Genomic DNA, 17,384 nt, shown 5'->3' with positions numbered 1-17,384 from the left:
TGCTATCCATGCCAGGATAGGCAGGGCGCCAGGACAGGAGGTGAACGCCTTTTGGATGAGCAGCCACTCAACACCCAGGTCTGCCCAAGAATCCCCACACCTCAGTCATGAGGTGAATGCAAAGGAAAGCCACAGTGAACTACCTCTGGGCCCCATTAAAGTAGCTAAAGTTGAAAAGACTGACCATGCCAAGTGTCAGATGCATCTATGAAAGCAGAATTAATGAAACCAGGCATTAGCTCACCCTGCTCATGACAAGTAATGTGGGAATCATCAAAAGCATACATTCTGCCAGGTGTGGTGGACAAGCACCTATTAATCCCAGCAATGCGCAAGGCTGAGGCAGGGGATTGCAAATTTGACACCAGCCTGGGTAACTTAGAGAGGGCCTCGACGACTTAGTGAGGCTATTAAAAAAAAAAAAAAAATATATATATATATATATATATGAAAAAAAGGGGGGCTGGAGGTGTAGCTCAGTGGTAAAGTACCCCTGGGTTCTATTCCCAGTACCACAAAAGAAGAAAATATCAAAAACTTACATCCTAAGTATACCCAGACTCATTCACTCAAATACAATGGATGGATAAATGGGTGGATGGAAGAGTGGATGGGTAGATGGATGGATTTGTGGGTAGAAGAATGGATGAAAGAATGGGTGGATGGAAGAGTGCGTGGATGGGCGGAGGAATGAGTGGAAGAATGGATGAGTACATGGAGATGAGGGGACGGGTGAAGGAATGGGTGGATACTGTAGGACACTGTCTCCAAGGAGGAATTCAGGTGGCAAATCACCTTCTTAGGTTCCCCAGCCTCCTGCCACCATCATTCAGCAGCTCCCTCAGCAGCCACTCATCACACAGATTCCTGCTCCTCAGGCCTTTCCCACTCAAAGGTCAGGAAGCATTAAAGAAGGTGAGTGATGTGTGTTAATATTGCTATGGGTTTATGAAATTGTCTACTGAAAGAGAAAACATTTGTGCAACGAGGACAGTCATTTAGAGTCAGCTTCTGGTTACTGAACATGAAAATAATTTTAACTTTAAGAAATCCATTATAGAATATGTGCTTAGCATATGCAAAGCCCTGGGTTCAATCCCCAGCACTGTAAAAAAAAAAAAAAAGAAAGAAAGAAACAAAGAAATCCTTCTGTAAAGGATATCTCTGAGCTCCAAGGAAGAAAACTAAAAGCCTAAGACAAAGCAGTGGACTAGGAGTTGGAACAGAGTGCCAACCCCAACTCTCCCTTGTTAGCTGCATGTAAGGCCTGGTCAAGCTGCTTCTTGTAAAGTAACCTAAATACTTGATATTCAAAACAACCTTATTGGGGTGACAAAGAATAAGTTGCACCTTTTTTAAAATTTTAAATTAAGTTTTTTCTTTTTATTGGTGCAGATATGGAACCAGGGTCTCAGGCACATGCTCTGCTGCGGAGCTCACCACCAGCCCCTCCTTGAAACTGACAGGCAGTGTTCCCTGGTCCTGACAGGCCAGTTAGTTACGTGTTCACATGGCGATGGGCAAGTGGGTTGTTTCCTGGTTCCAGCTATTGTGGGCATTCACGGGCCGGCCTCTCTGTAATTGTGGGTCTTCATTTCTCTAGGGTAAACACCTAGGTGTGAGACATCTGACTCATGCAATAGGGTTATGTTTAACTTCTTAAGAAACTGCCAAACTGTTTCCATAGTGCCTGAACAACTCCACTTTCCCATTAGGAATGTTTGAAAGTTTTAGTTCCTCCTCAGCCTCCCCAACCCTTGGTGTGGTCTTTTTTTTTTTTTTTTTTTGAGATGGGGTTTTGCTGTGGGCCCAGGCTGACCTTGAACTCTTAAACTCAGGTGATCCTTTTGCCTCAGCTTCTTGAGTACCTGAAACTATAGGCACACACCCCAACAGCTGGTGTTGTCAGTCTTTTCAACTTTAGCTACTTTAATGGGGCCCAGAGGTAGTTCACTGTGGCTTTCCTTTGCATTCACCTCATGACTGAGGTGTGGGGATTCTTGGGCAGACCTGGGTGTTGAGTGGCTGCTCATCCAATAGGCGTTCACCTCCTGTCCTGGCGCCCTGCCTATCCTGGCATGGATAGCAACCTGGCCAGTTACTCTAGCTCTGTCCTACACTGCAGCATTGCCAGGCTTGATCCTAGGTTGCCCCATAGCCCACCTCCAGGGTGCCCTTCATGCTGAGACCCACGTGACAATGCCGGGTGTGATAGGGCACAGCTGGGTGTCCACAGTGCAGCCCTGTTTCCCATGATGATTTTTTTTTTCTCCAGATGAACTTTTTTTTTTTTAATTTTTTTTTTTTTTAAAGAGAGTGAGAGAGGAGAGGAGAGAGAGAGAGAATTTTTAATATTTATTTTTTAGTTCTTGGCGGACACAACATCTTTGTTGGTATGTGGTGCTAAGGATCAAACCCGGGCCGCACGCATGCCAGGCGAGCGCGCTACCGCTTGAGCCACATCCCCAGCCCTCCAGATGAACTTTAATGATAGTATGTCAGGTTTCAAAAGCAAACCAAGAAAACAGTGTGTGTATGTGCTTGGAGGTGCGAGTACTTCTGTGCCACAAGATAAAGTGTGCCGTTCACAGTCAGTGATAAAAAAAAAATTTAATAAGTAGCTATTTAGAGAATGTAAAGTTAGTTACTTTACCCCACTCCTTATGCCAAAACTAATTCCAGCTCAATGAAATATTTGAATATAAAAATGCAAAATCTCAGGCTGGGGTTGTGACTCAGTGGTAGAGCACTTGTCTGGCATGCATGAGGCACTGGGTTCGATCTGCAGCACTACAAAAAAATACTAAATAAACAAAATCTTGAAAGTACTTGTACTATTTAAGTTATATTTAAAAAAATATACTCACAAAAACAGATGCTAGTGTGATGGGCTTCACCCAGAAAGCACCCGTCTGGCTCCTCTGTGCTGTTGGGCCCTTCTGCACCATCCAGGGTGTTGTGTCTCCCTCAGTCCAGCCTCCCACTGCCAGGAGACAAGTTCACTGCCCTGGTTGCTCGCTTTCCTTCCAGTGGCTTTATTCCACCACTTCTTTTTTTCTCTACCAAGAATTGAACCCAGGGGTGCTTAACCACTGAGCAACACCCCCAGCCCTTTTTTATTTTGACTTTGTGTGTGTGTGTGTGTGTGTGTGTGTGTGTGTGTGTGTGTGGTGCTGGGGATTGAACCCATGGCCTTGTGCATATGAGGCAAGCACTCGACCAACTGAGCTATATCCCCAGCCCCATTATTTTTTATTTTGAGACAGGGTCTTGCTAAGTTGCTCAGAGCCTGGCTAAGTTGCTGAAACTGCCTTTGAACTTTCGATCTTCCTGCTTTAGCCTCCTGAACCACTGGGAGTACAGGTGTGTGCTATTGCACTTGGCTAAAAATTATTTTTAAAACTATGGTAAAAACATATAAGATTAATTTTTTCCATCTTAGCCAGTCAAGGGGCATGCAGATCAGTAGTGTGGAACTCTGCCTTGAGCCCAGCCCTGCCTGCTGTGTCTGCGAGTTACACTGCTCTAGAGGGACCCTCTCAGTGGAGCCACACAGGCTCGTCTCTTCACAACTAGCTTCTTTGGCGGAGGATAATGTCCTCAAGTCTCATCCATGTTGTACCAGTGACAGGCTGGATCTCCACTGTGTGACGACCACGTTTTCTTTACCCATTCATCCTCATGGATGAACATTTGGGTTGCTTCCAAGTTGTCTCAGATTCTTAACAAGCCCATCTGCAAAGTTTGTTGTTGTTGTTTTTTGTTTTGCTGTGTAATAAAACACATTTGCAAGCTTTGGGGATGAGGATGTGGGCCTCTCGCCCACACTTTTACATCATTTTCTTTTCTCTGTGTTGTGAAGCCAGTGACACTGTCCTTTCCAGTGGATGTGCGCTGTTTCACACCACTGGTGGTGGACATACACACTGGACAACCATTGGTGGTGGACATACACACTGGACAACCATTGGTGGTGGACAAACACACTGGACAACCATTGGTGGTGGACATACACACTGGAAAACCACTGGTGGTGGACATACACACTGGACAACCATTGGTGGTGGACATACACACTGGACAACCATTGGTGGTGGACAAACACACTGGACAACCATTGGTGGTGGACATACACACTGGAAAACCACTGGTGGTGGACATACACACTGGACAACCATTGGTGGTGGACAAACACACTGGACAACCATTGGTGGTGGACAAACACACTGGACAACCATTGGTGGTGGACATACACACTGGAAAACCACTGGTGGTGGACATACACACTGGACAACCATTGGTGGTGGACAAACACACTGGACATGCCCATTTCTGGGTGGTGCAGGTCTAGTAACAAGAGGGAAGTGTCAGGAGACACTGTGGTTGCTGGTCCACCCTCTCCATGCCATCTTCCACCAGATACGCTTGCTGTAATGGAGCTGCGTCCTCCAGTCTCGTCCTTTGTAGTCAGTGTCTTTCTTGTCTCCACCCACTGGAGGTCATGAAAAATGTTTTGTGTTTTCTTCTGTCACTTGGCCTGTTGCTGACGTTAGATTTATGGCCTATCTGAAATAGCTTTTTATGTGTGCTGTGATTTAGGGACCCACCTTATTATTTTGCCATGGACAACAACTGGACCCTGGGCTATGTACGGACACTTTTGTGTGTCCCCTTTGTTAGAGGCAGGTGACACCAGCCTGGGCCTCTCTCTGGACCCTCTTCAGGCCCTTTGTATAGTTGTCTTATCTTTATATACTGGATTCCATTGAGGGAACCCTAGGGGGTACTAGGGAAGCCACTCTCCTTGGGCACTTGCTTCTGCTGCTGTTGGGTGGGGGCCTCAGAGGACTTCTTGGAGCCTTTGCGCCCTGGGGCTGTTACTCTCCTCTTCTGCGCTGTGTCTTGTAGGGATCAGGGTTCCCTCCCATAGCTGTGTTGCCACAGGGGTCTGGCTCTTTTCCACCTTGCTTCCAGGCCTTTCTGGCCTGTGGCCTGGACAGCCCCAGCTCCTGAGTACTCCTCCTGTCCAAGCCCCACCCCAGCCACTCTAAGCTTGGAGATGTCTGGCTGGGAGACCCTAGGAGGTGTGTCCCTTCAGCAAAGCTGACGAGAAGCTCTAGCACAAGGCATGGACCCTTGCTGTGGGAAGAAACAGTGTTTGCCCACCACATTGTCAAACGTGAACTTGCTGCCTGGTCCCCTGCTGGTGAGCACGTCAGTTTCCTGTGCTGTGGTAATAAACTACCACAAGTTGGTAATGTAACAGAACAGTCTTCCCCTCACTGTCTGGGGGCTAGACCTCAAAAATCCAGGTGCAGGTAGGCTGTGCTTCCTCCGTGGGGCTCAGGGAGGGGCCTTCCTGCCTCTTGCCACTCATGGTGGCTGTAGGTGTTGCTCTGGGTGTCCCTCCAGTGTCTGTGTTCCCAGATGGCCTCCACCCTATGTCTGGGTCTCCTCCTCTGTCTGCTCTAATCATCCTCTTCTGTTATTGTTATTTTTGGTGTACTGGTGATTGCACCCTGGGGGCTACATGCCCCAGCCCCTTATATTTATTTTTATTTTGTATTTGTCTGGTACTGTTCCATTTTTTTAGTAATGAACCCAGGGGTTCTTTACCACTGAGCTCTATTCCATTTTTTTTTTTTGAGACAGGCTCTCCCTAAATTTCTAAGGCTGGCCTTGAACTTGCTTTCCTCCTGCCTCAGGATTACAGGTGTACATCAACACATCCAGGGGCTGGGGATGTGGCTCAAGCGGTAGCGCGCTCGCCTGGCATGTGTGCGGCCCGGGTTCGATCCTCAGCACCACATACCAACAAAGATGTTGTGTCCGCCGAGAACTAAAAAATAAATATTAAAAATTCTCTCTCTCTCACACACTCTCTCTCTTAAAAAAAAAAAAAGAAAAAACAATTATCTTAAAAAAAAAAAAAGAAAAAACAATTATCTTTAAAAAAAAAACACATCCAGCTCCCCTCTCATTATAAAAACACTTTCACTGGATTTAGGGGCCACCTGAGTAATCCAGGATGATCTCCTTGATTCAAAATCTTCAAGTAAATGCACTAACACCATTTTTCAAAGAAGGATCACCTTCAGAGGTCTTGTGGAGTAGGACAGGGAGATATACACACACACACACACACACACTCACATACACACATAGTTGGGGTGACCACACAACCACTGGTGGCACTGAGATGAAATGCACAGCCCCTCATGTGGCAAGCTAGGTGCCATCCACAAAACTTTATCCATGCACGTCCTCTGACCAGAAGACCCAGATCAGAACAAGCCCAGGGACCTGCCTGGGGCACAGGCACACATGCTGGAATGCTCTCTGGTGCTCATGAGGCTGTTTTAACAAGTATGAGGCCCTAAAGCTATTGTTTCTGAGGCAGAGCCTATCAGCATGCCCCATCTCTGAGTGGCAGAGCACCCGACTCTGGTCTGTTGTTTCAGACATGGTGGAGATGATGTTGATGCAGAATGCGCAGATGCACCAGATCATCATGCAAAACATGCTACTCAAAGCCCTCCCACCTGCAGTAGGGCCTGGGGGACCACACACCCCGCAGCAGGTAGGCTTAGTGGGACAGGTGCCCAGGGGCCACCTGAGTAGACCCCAGAAGAGTGTGTGCCTGTAGTTCTGGAAGGACCTCTGGGTCTGGGTCTGTGGGTTGGTTGTGAAGTCCACAGCCTCCCTATTCCCACCCCAGGGAGTGGGCAACTGGGCCCAGAAAGCACCCCTAGCTCTGCTCAGAGCCTGCTCCCCTTTCTGCCCTTGCACTCAAGGCACCAGCTGGGAGCAGGTGCAGGAAGGTGTCCAGGGCAGCTGGGTGTGACCCTGATATGGGCCATGCCCTCTGTGCCAGGACCTGCAGTGGGCACGCCAGGTCATCCCGAGAGCCCAGAGGCAGAGGCCAGCCCCAGTGCACCATCACCACCACTATGCGCCCCCAGTCCCGCTGCAGGCTAGCCCCATGCCTGGCACCCCTGTTGGTTATTCCACGTGGCCTCCAGTGGTCACGGCCACAGCCCTCCCAGCGGCCAACAGCTTCCTGCCCACCATGCGCCATGTGGCTGGCCCCACGTAAGTCTGGAGGGTAAGAGTAGAAGGACCCATAGGGTTTGGGTTGCCTCTCTGCACTCCTTAGCACCCAATGGACACCCATGCTCAGGCCTGCAGACTGTGGCAGAGGTTTGAAAGGAAGCTGGAAACACTCTGCCATATGCCAGAAAATAGTAGGCCTCAGTCCTAAGTTGCCAGGCCATATGGACCCCCTTCGGGGAGGTAACTGTGGCTGGGGTCTTTGTCCAGCCTAGCAGGACTGGCCCTGGGATTACTCCCGCTGGGTGGGTTCTGGCACATTTCTCACATGTGACCCCCCCAACCCCTAGCAAGTTCCTGTGTGCTAGGCAGGGCAGTGACCACCCAAGGTCACCCTTGTCTTTCCTCTAGGGTGGCAACGGACAGTGAGCTACCCTCACAGGCTCCAGCTTGGTAAGCATCAAGGTCTTCACCCTCCAGGGCCACTGGAAAAACCAGGTGAATGCCTCACCCAGGTGAAACACAAATTTCGTCTGGAAAGAATTCAAGAAAAACACAGTTCAGGGTTCTCAATAGATAAATAGCTTTAGCTACATAAAAATTTAAACATTTCTATGGGGGAGACATAAGAAAGTCAAATTGGAGTGGGGGACGCAGCTCAGTGGTAGAGGGCCTGCCCAGCATGCATGAGGACTGCGTTTGAGCCCCAGCACCACCTCTCACACTAACATGGTGTGGGAAGGCCTGTTTGTCATTCATGTGAAGCAGTCTCCTCCCGTTCCCTTCAAGTTAAGCCCTATACATGTGCATAGGCTGCAGACACCACAGATCTGCTCAACGGCTTGCCCATCTCTGCAAATCAAAAGCAAGTGCCTGAAGCTCCTTCTGCAGAGCAGGTGGGGGCAAGGTGGGGGGATAGCTCCTCTAGTGTGTTCCTCTGGGTCCTGTCACTGGTTCTTATGTGTACATGATACCCGCATGCTTTACAGAAAGCTGTCTGTTACTCTTTTTGGTGGAATTATGTTCCCTTCATGTTTCAATGTTGTTTTTTAAAGTCTTGATTTTAAGTATTATGCATCAGTGTTCATTCACTTTCTTTTAGGGTAATTTCCCACTCCCTAAGCTCTTCACCAGCAGAGTGCCGACATCTGCACCCTCGGGGCCCCTGGTTGGAGCAAGATGAGCAGGGCTGACAGCCACACCTGGGCTTCTCTCCTGGCTGCCCTGGCTCTCACTGCCTCTCAGGACTGTCATCTATTCCACCAGGCACAGCTTCCTGGCAGATGAAAGATCTGACGCCCACGGGAACAGACATGTTGACACATCCCCCCAGCCAGCTTCTGTGGGTATAGCCCTTTCCCTCAGAGGCACCTCAGCGCTCTTTTGAATGTGATCCCAAAGACTACTCTTGTTAAAAGCATGGACAGAAAGGCCTGACCTGATCTGTCTTCAGGCCAACTTTTCCTTTCCTTTCTCCCCCACCCAGGGCTGACCCCAGGCAAGGCAAATGCTCCAAAACTGAGCCCCATCTCCAACCCTTTTTATTTTGAGACAGGGTCTCTCCAGGTTGTTCAGGCCGGCCTTGCAGTTGCCATCCTCCTGCCTCAGCCTCTCAAATCATTGGGATTGCAGACATGGCCACCGTGCCTGGCATCATGCTGACCTTTTCTTTTTTCTTAAAATATTTTATTAGTTGTTGATGGACCTTTTGTTTTATTTACTTATTTACATATGGTGCTTAGAACCCAGTGCCTCACACATGCTAGGCAAGCACTCTACCACTGAGCCACAACCCCAGCTCCACGCTTTTTCTAATGTCCTTTGTTTTTCTCTCAACATAGTTGTTAACTTGATAAAAGGAAGAAATTTGGCCACATTGGTCGTCTGGATGGACTGGCCTTACTGAGTCCACAGGGCCGAAGGAGCTTCCTGGCTCTGTGAGCTCTGCTGCTGACCTTGCCTGCGGGAGCACACTAGGGACAGGAACTCTGCACCTCACCAGGGAAAGGCTGGAGAGCCCAGAAGATCCTGAGGTGGGCTGGAGCTGCAGGGGCGGCCGGAGGACCTGCAGTCTGGCAGGTGGCGCCGGGCTGCTTAAGGATGTGCCTTGCCTGTGCTATGTGAGGGAGGGGCTCACTGTACACACCTGACATTCCTGAGAGGCATTGAAGGTGACCCAAAGGGCATGAAAGACCACCACACACATCGCAGGAGCCTCTAGGCACCAGTTCACCACAGACTTCATGCAGCTTTCCTCAGAATCCCAGATGCCCCAGACACTGGTTGGGCTGAACTCGGGATACAAGGCAGATGAAGGGCCACGGACACCAAGTGCTTCCTGGAGTAGACAAAAAGGACTGTCCTTCACTGTGTGGCCAGGTTTGGCCATAGCTGTTGACACAGCCACAGTGTACATTTCTGAATTTACATTAGGAGGACACTTGATTGTGTTCTCTGTTAAGACACAGGGTGGGTTTTAAGAAAATATAAAGGGCTAAGATGTGGCTCAGTGGTAGAGCACTTGCCTGGCATGTGTGAATATTTAAGGCCTTGGGTTTGATCGCTAACACTAAAATAAATAAATAAATGCTTCTACCACACCCATCAGGGCCCCAACCCTCTTAGGGTCCCCCAATCTCTTCAAAAGGACTGTGGACCCAAGTTGTGTGGCTGCTTCTATTGATTTGTGTTATTAGACATTAAATTGAGAGCAATCTTAACTATCAGTAGGTCAGGCACAGGCAGCAGTGACTGCAGAACCAGGGCAGGCCAACTCCACATCCAGAGAGCCAGGGGACAATCCAGGCTAAGAAAGGTAGAGTTGAGGGGAAAAACGTTAGAAACACTGGATGCCACAGGAATCAAATGCATGCTCAGAAGTCACTCGGCAAGGCAAACTTTACTTGTGCAGAAAGGCGTGCTACCAAAGAGAATCTGACAGCAAGCACCCCTGGGTGGGCAGTCGGCCTGCTTTTATCTCTAATGAAGCACTGCCCTGGCTCTGATAGGAGCAGCTCAGGGTCACAATCTTCATGATTAGCTTTAAAATTGAGTGGGAAAAGTGAAGGGCTATAGTTGAAATGGCCACAATTGGATCTTACATCCCCATTAAGGCTAAATACTATATTCTGAAAATGGACCACTCAACCTTCTCACAGAAAGGCACTCCATGCTTCTGGATCATTTAATGGGAGACACAAGGATCAGGACCATAGTGTCACCAGGTTTCATGGTTAAAAGCCTTCAAGAGGCTACGTGTCACCGCCATGAGATCCATAGTCCCACCTAGCCTATGGAGCCATTTGGCAGAGTAGGAACCTGGAAGGGGCCAGGTTCACAAACCCTGCCTGTGCAGCTCTGGGCATCCAGGCTTCTTTCCACTTTCAGAGGATACACAGGAGATACCAACCAAGGGAGATTCCCTGCAGGAGGATGTTGGTGCTTCATCTCCTGGGGGGAATAGAGCAGGCCTGGGGCAGGTGTGGTGGTGGGGAGCCATGGCCCACCAGCTTCCTCACCTCCACCCTTGCATGCCATGTGGTGCTGGGCAGCTGAAGCCTTGGGGGAGATGAGAGGGAGGAGCCTCTGTGTCGGTGGCATCCATTCAGGTCAAGTAGGGTGCATCTATTGCTGGCAGGCCACCCTTGTCCTAGTCACTCTTCTCAGGGGTAGCAAGGCTCAGGCACAGAGACCCTGAGGGTGAGACTCCAGCAGTCTCCAGCCTGTACATCTGCAGGAGCTGTCCCTAGGAAGGAGGAAGCGTGGGTGCCCTGGCGGTGGTGTCCACTGCCAGGCAGGCTGCAGGGGTAGACAAAGCTTTTTCACCAAAGCTCTTCAGTTCTGCAGGGTGGAAGACTGGCAGACCCTGAAGAAGCATATGGGGTTTACCATTCCCTCCCTCCACTGTAAAGGCTTACAACTATTCTGCTTAGTAAGAAAACAACCTGCTGTGTCCTAAACAAAGGGATAGATACTTCTCTGGTAGTTCAAGAAACCAAGTTCCACTCCTAGAATTTAGCCTCAGCATGGGCTGGCGCCTCTGTGGCCCCCCAGCACAGCACGACCAGTACAGCTGCAGTCTGGAGCTCCTTGATTCTAGGTACACCCCTCCAACAAGTCCTGGAGCCTCCGCTGCCTCAGAAGAGGCCCCTGCTCAGGGGCTGGAGCCTTGCTCCTGTTCGACGCCTCAACTCCTCCAGCACTCGCTCCTCCTGGCGGTACATCTGGAAGACAGGAACCCTGGCTAGCTGGCCGGCCTCCAGGACCCTCACACCACCTCCCTGACTCTGCCCAGGGGTCACCTTCTGGGGAAGCCCCTCCCTACAGCCCTTGGTAGGCAAAGACCTAGCAGGCCAGGCCTCACAGCTCCCTCACAGGCCCAAGGGCAGCACCGAGTTCTGTGCTCCTTAGTGCAGAACTTGCCAGCAAAGCTAAAGAGCAGCCCTAGAGCAGGGAATGTGAAAGGGGTGGGACAAGGGAGGGAAGGAGTGGGTGCAGGAGGAGTGGTAAGAGGCAGTAGAGGGCCAGGGCAAGGTCTGGTGGTGGCAATGGGGTGGCAGCAGGGAATGTGTGGGAGGCTGGGGGAGGAGCCAGGGTGGACCTAGCCAGCAGATGCTACGCAAGGGCTCAACCACTGAGCTGTACCCCTGCCCAGGGGGACTTTTTATCTTTTTTTTTTTTCATATATTTTTTAGTTGTAGATGGACACAATGCCTTTTAATTATTTATTTTAGGTGGTGCTGAGGATCAAACCCAGTGCCTCACATGTTCTAGGCAACCTCTCTACCACTAAACCACAACCTCAGCCCAGCTTTTATCTTAACTGAAAAATGTTTTTTCAAGTCTTTGATGGTCTGGGGATATAGCTCAGTTGGTAGAGTGCTTGCCTCAAGTCTTTGAAAGGAGACTCTTTGCTTATAAACTTAACCTGAGTCAACTGGTGCTCAGACCAGCACGGAGCTTCATAAATGCAGTGCCCACCCACGCCTTCAAAGGAAAAAAGCTGTCAATTCACTTCACAGAAGGGTCTCAATCCCTGCTAAATGCAGTTTCCCACAGACAGCTATCTTCAATTTCTAAGATCTCCAAACGATGAGCTTTCCAGGTGCAGCAGTTACTAGTGCTTAGGTGGATTTAATTTTCAAAAGTTTTTTTTTTTTTTTAATTCTAATACTGCTAGAAGCATCTGCCCATTTTTTTTTTTTTTTTTAAATAAAGCGCAGTCAAGAGCTGGGTGTGGTGGCATGTGCCTGTAATCCCAGTGGCTCTGTCGGGAGGCTCAAACAGGAGGCTCCTGAAAAGCCAGCCTCAGCAAGGACAGGCCCTAGGAAACTCAGTAAAAAAATACAAAATAGGGCTGAGGATGTGACTCAGCAGTGGTCAAGTGCCCCTCAATTCAATCCCCAGAACAAAAAAAAAAAAAAAGCAGAGTGGGCTGCCTGAGACCATTGGGTATGTGGGTGCATGGGAGTAGCAAGGCCTGGGCCTCTGCCATCTCCTACCTCCTGCCACTCATCCTCCGAGCTGTGTGTGAAGCCTAGAAGGTGACAGAGTCCGTGGGTGGCTGTGACCTGTTGGAATAATTAAAAAGCCACTCAGGGAAGGATCCAATGGGAAGCTGCTCCTTCAGGATCACCCCGGCTTCAGAGACTGCCCTTGGTAAGACCAAGCTGTCCTGTGCCATGAATGTAGGAGGCAGCTCTGAGCAGGAATTGAAGTACCCAGCCCAAGTTCCTCCTGTTTTTGGTTTGTTTTGTGGAGGTTGAACTCCACCACTGAGTTTACATTCCCAGTTCTTATCATTTATTTTTGAGACAGGTCTGGCTAGGTTGCTTGCCTCCAACTGGCCATCCTCCTGCCTTAGCCTCTAGAGTAGCTGAGATTACAAGTATGTGCCACCATGCCCAGCTCTCTCCTATTTCGAATGGGAACAACCAACAAATTCACAGCAGAAATATGAGTGCTACTGGGAGCTAGGCACAGGGCTGGGGAGGGGCAATCAGGACTCAACCATTCACCTTTGGGAGCAGCAGCATCGGTGATGGGACAGGGTTAGACTTTAGCAGCCTGGCTCTGTGCTGTCATCTGCAGCCTGGGAGGCTGAGGCAGAATGTCGTTTGAAACCATGAGTCTGGTACCAGCCTGGCAACATAGCGAGCCAGACCTCAGTTTTAAAAAATAAGTACACTGGGCATGATGGCCCATGCTTGTAATCCCAGTGATTAGGGAGGCTGAAGCAGGAGAATCCCAAGTTCAAGGCCAGTCTGGGTCACTTAGTGAAACCCTGTCTCAAGAGAAAAAATAAAAAGGGCTGGTGGTTTAGCTCAGAAAAAATAGAGCACCCATGGGTTTAATCTCCAGTACTGACAGAGGGGGAAGTAAGTGAATAAGTGAATAAAGAGTTACGGGACAGGTGAGTTATGAGAAAGACGAGTGGGTGGGCGTGGCCTGGCTGACCACCCTGAACTGAGGGCACAGCTTGCATCCCTGGCTCAAACCCGGATGAGAAGCCCTCTGATTGGGGGACATAAGAGTAAAACATAGGTCAGGGGCCTGGAGAAGACCCAAATTTTACTGATTTCTGTGTGCAGAGTTTTGGTGTGATAGCAGGGCAGGGGTTGGGGGTCAGATGTGGGTAGGTCTGGAGAGGGCATCTGGGGCAGAGTGAGGAGATAGGCTTCTGACAGGAGACAAAGCCCGGAGCAGGGAAGGGGAAGAGGGAAGATTGTGGCAGGTTAGGAACCCTCTTCTGAGCAGGTGGCAGCATGTGAACATGGCTGCAACTTGTCTGAGGTCCCACAGGATGGGCTTAGGGACCTGGGGAGGCCAGAGGCTAGCTGGTGTGAAGATCATGACTTCCTCTGGGGTGGGGATGGAGGGACAGGTTTTAGTCAAAGTGAGATGTCTTGAGGCTGGTGACATGGAGGTAGGAGGGGAGGACGGAAGGAGGGTGCTGTTGGGACTCAGTCCCTAGCAGAGCTGGCCTAGCCTATGCCTATGAGAACTGGGGTCCTAGGAGTAGTAGACTGGCACTCACTGGGGGGAAATAGGGTACCCCTCAGGGAAGGCTCTGGAGGTGTGGGGTGGGAGACTGGAAGGAGAGGTCCAGGGCCACTGCCTTGGAGGGGCACAGCTGCTGGCCACAAAGTACCGAAGCCTGCATTGGGCCACTTGATGTCACTTTCAGGAAGACAGTGTACAACCTCCTCCCTGGCACACTGCATCCAGACAGAGTATTCAGGGTCCAGGCTACACCCTTCACAGTGGGCTTGCTGGGAAGTTTTGCTTTCAGTCACTCAGAGGCCCTAGTATGCCCCAAAGATAGCTCAGGTTGTATCTGTTCTGCCAAAGGGAAGCATCTCAGCTCAATCTGTAAGCACATTAAATATGACTCCAGGCACACCCACTTTTCAGAATCCTCTTCTTTGTTTTGTGTCAAACTGAGGGGAGACAAATCTGGAGGGTCCTGGGGCTTGCAACCTCCCTGTTTGGGAATCTTAATAAAAAGCTGATGCTGCAGGCTGGGTTAGTACAAGGTAGCCTGTTATCTCTGGAGATGAAAGCTGAGAAGGCTCCTGGGTGCTCATCTCTCTCCATGTGTAGGTTCTCCCACAGCAACCCTTTGTGCCCACAGACACTAGTGGGCACATAAGTCTCCTCAACCCTCCCCCTGCTCCATGAGGTCAGCATCCCCACTTACAGTCAGCATGTCGTAGTAATCCTCGTTTTCTTTGCACTGCTGAAAGATATACTCCACTCCTAGGAAAATGTCTCCCAAATTACAGTCATCCAGACAACCAGGTTGGGGAAGTTCACCTGCTTTCAGATTCTAAAAAATGAGGGAACAGACGTAAGGTCACTGCCTTGGGGACAGAAATCTGACCAGGAGAGTCTGAGGTGTAGGATACTGGACTCCACTACCACATGAAGCTCAAGTTATATGCCTGAGGCCCAGCACCAGCAAGGGCCCAAGGGGGAAGACCGCACAGCCACTAAACAAGTGACCTTAAGTGCTTCCACCTTGACAACTGAGTTACTTCCCATTTCTTTCATTTCTTCTAACAGGGAGTAGTCACACAGACACAGAACTTTGAGAGCTACTCCAGCAGCCCACTGACACAATTTTATATTTCTATTCTTTCTACTTCCCATTTTTTCCTAAACAGTCTTTCACATTCTCCCACAGAAAGACTGAAGACCAGCTGAGGACTGTTCCCACTAACCCAGTCATCTATGCCTGGATATTTAGGATGCTTCCATTTTTTTTCCCTACTAAGGAAAACAGTATTTAATATTGTACAGTTAATACTGTGTTTTCTCCCTTCTTTGAATCCGTTTCCTCAGGTGTGACATTAGTGGATTAGAGTATATAGGTATTTTTTAAAATATATTTTTTAGTTGTTGATAGACCTTTATTTTATTTATGTATTTATATGTGGTGCTGAGAATCGAACCCAGCCACTCACACATGCCAGGCAAGTGTGCTACCCTGAGCTGCAGCCCCAGCCCCGGTATGTTTTTTTTAAAACATTTTTTAGTTGTAGGTGGACACTACATACATATATATATATATATATATATATATATATACACACACACACATTTATTTATTTATTTTTATGTGGTGCTGAGGATTGAACCGAGTGCTTCACACACACAAGGCAAATGCTCTACCTCTTAGCCACAACCCCAGTCCCCTATATGTATGTTTCAAAGGCTCTGGAAGCACTGTATGTTGACAAATTGTTTTTCAAAAGCGTTACTCCAATTTACACTGTTAGTAACAATGAGTGAAGCCTTGTATTCCCATAATATAGTTACTTGTAGCTACTACATTGTATCTGTTGAAAATATAAGTCCTAGTTTCTTTTATTTTCATTCTTTATGTATGGCACTAGGGACTGAACCCAGGGTCACTCTATCATTGAATTATATCCCCAACCTTTTCTAATTGTTTTCTTTTGAGACAGGGTCTCCTTGTGTTATGGAGGTTGGCCTGGAATTTGTGAACCTCCTGCCTTAGCCTCCTGTGTTGGAGGATCACAGGTGTGTATCACTGTGAGTGGTTCAGTGTTATTTTCCATTTTTTGGATCCAAACATATTTAGTTACACTAAAAAAACTGCAGAAGCACTTTACTTCTTTAATTTGCTGATTGCACTACAGGTGAGATGGTGGAGTCTAGTCACCTGGGTTCAATGGGGGCCAGTAAGACTGTTCTCTTCACTTTTGTGTATTTTTGAAATTTTTCAAAATTAAAATTAATAACCTTGCTGGGTGCAGTGGTGCAGGCCTGTAATCCCAGCTGCTCGGGAGGCTGAGACAGGACCAGCCTCAGCTGGGATGTGGCTCAGGGGTCGAGTGCCCCTGAGTTCAATCCCCAGTACCAAAAAAAAAAAAAAAAAAAAAAAAAATTAAGAACCTTGTCTGGGGCTGGGGCTGTAGCTCAGTGGTAGAGCGCTTGCCTTGCATACATGAAGCCCTGGGTTCCATCCCCAGCACCACATTAAAAAAACAAAACAAAAAACGAATAAATAAATAAAAATGAAGATATTAAAAAAAAAAAACCTTGTCTGTGATGCAACTAACACAGGCAATGGATTCTGTAAGGTTAGACAAGAGGAGGAACATATTTTTTACCTCATGAAATGGAAAAGAAAGCACATCGGTTGGGACGTCTTTCTTTCTGTAGATCCTATTAATGTGCTGAATGTTCTTGTTGTCAACACAGATGATTCCCAGGTCAAATTTCTGTACTCCCAAAATATTCCTCACAACCTCCATCTTCCTGCGAAGCGGCACCCTCCTAAAGGGGATCACTCGCTGCAGATTTCTGATCACCAAGGTCATGGCAGGAAAAGCCTGACCCTCTAAAGCCGTTCGGGGGGAACCTGTGGTTGGGGTTAAAAGACGAGCCCTCAGTCCTGGAAGTCGAGACCTTCTGGAGAAACACCCGGCACACACCGCGGACCATTCTGCTGGGCGGAACTGCTTAACAATTTGGAGGGAATTTGCATTTACCCCGGGAAGTACGAAACCCAGGGATAGGGCGCGCGGGGAGAAGGGGCGTGGACCCGGCGGGCGGGGAGGGGGCGGTGAGCGCCTGTGCTCCCGGGGCGCCCGGCGCGGCGGACCGACGCCCGGGAACGCACCGCTCCGTGCCGGAAGTGGGGTCCGGCGTACTTACCGGAGCCGGGAGCAGCAGCCCGGGGCTGCGCACAGGAGCCGGGACCAGCGGGCTCGCGCAGTGGGCGGGCCGCTCGCCGGAAGCCCGCCGGAAGCCCGCAGAGCGGAACCTGAATGCGGCGGCCTGGACGGACCCGCGCTGAGCGGACC

At 49.3% G+C, this 17,384-nt stretch overlaps 1 protein-coding gene across 8 annotated transcripts; it reads right to left on the bottom strand.

The window, feature by feature from the left end:
* Positions 1 to 1,247: 1,247 nt before the first annotated feature.
* YBEY (ybeY metalloendoribonuclease) lies at positions 1,248 to 17,364 on the bottom strand. 8 transcript variants are annotated; one of them, XM_081301522.1, is made up of 7 exons: positions 17,236 to 17,364; positions 16,689 to 16,939; positions 14,750 to 14,878; positions 12,552 to 12,620; positions 9,197 to 9,388; positions 7,491 to 7,583; positions 1,504 to 1,627 (listed from the first exon to the last, which is right to left on the bottom strand). In XM_081301522.1, exons 2-7 carry the CDS (start codon positions 16,896 to 16,898, stop codon positions 1,613 to 1,615), a joined length of 708 nt encoding a protein of 235 aa, XP_081157648.1. In that variant the 5' UTR covers positions 16,899 to 16,939; positions 17,236 to 17,364; the 3' UTR covers positions 1,504 to 1,612. The 8 variants fall into 8 exon arrangements, with proteins under 8 accessions (XP_081157650.1, XP_081157652.1, XP_081157654.1 ...); XM_081301523.1 differs by lacking the exon at positions 17,236 to 17,364 and adding an exon at positions 17,070 to 17,228; XM_081301524.1 differs by lacking the exons at positions 7,491 to 7,583; positions 17,236 to 17,364 and having other exon boundaries at positions 1,248 to 1,599; positions 16,689 to 17,229.
* Between the last annotated feature and the right edge of the window lie 20 nt (positions 17,365 to 17,384).

This window comes from Spermophilus citellus, assembly GCF_964194105.1.
Source record: "Spermophilus citellus genome assembly, chromosome: 7".
Taxonomy (NCBI): Eukaryota; Metazoa; Chordata; class Mammalia; order Rodentia; family Sciuridae; genus Spermophilus; species Spermophilus citellus.
This window is presented reverse-complemented; position numbering and strand designations above follow the sequence as displayed.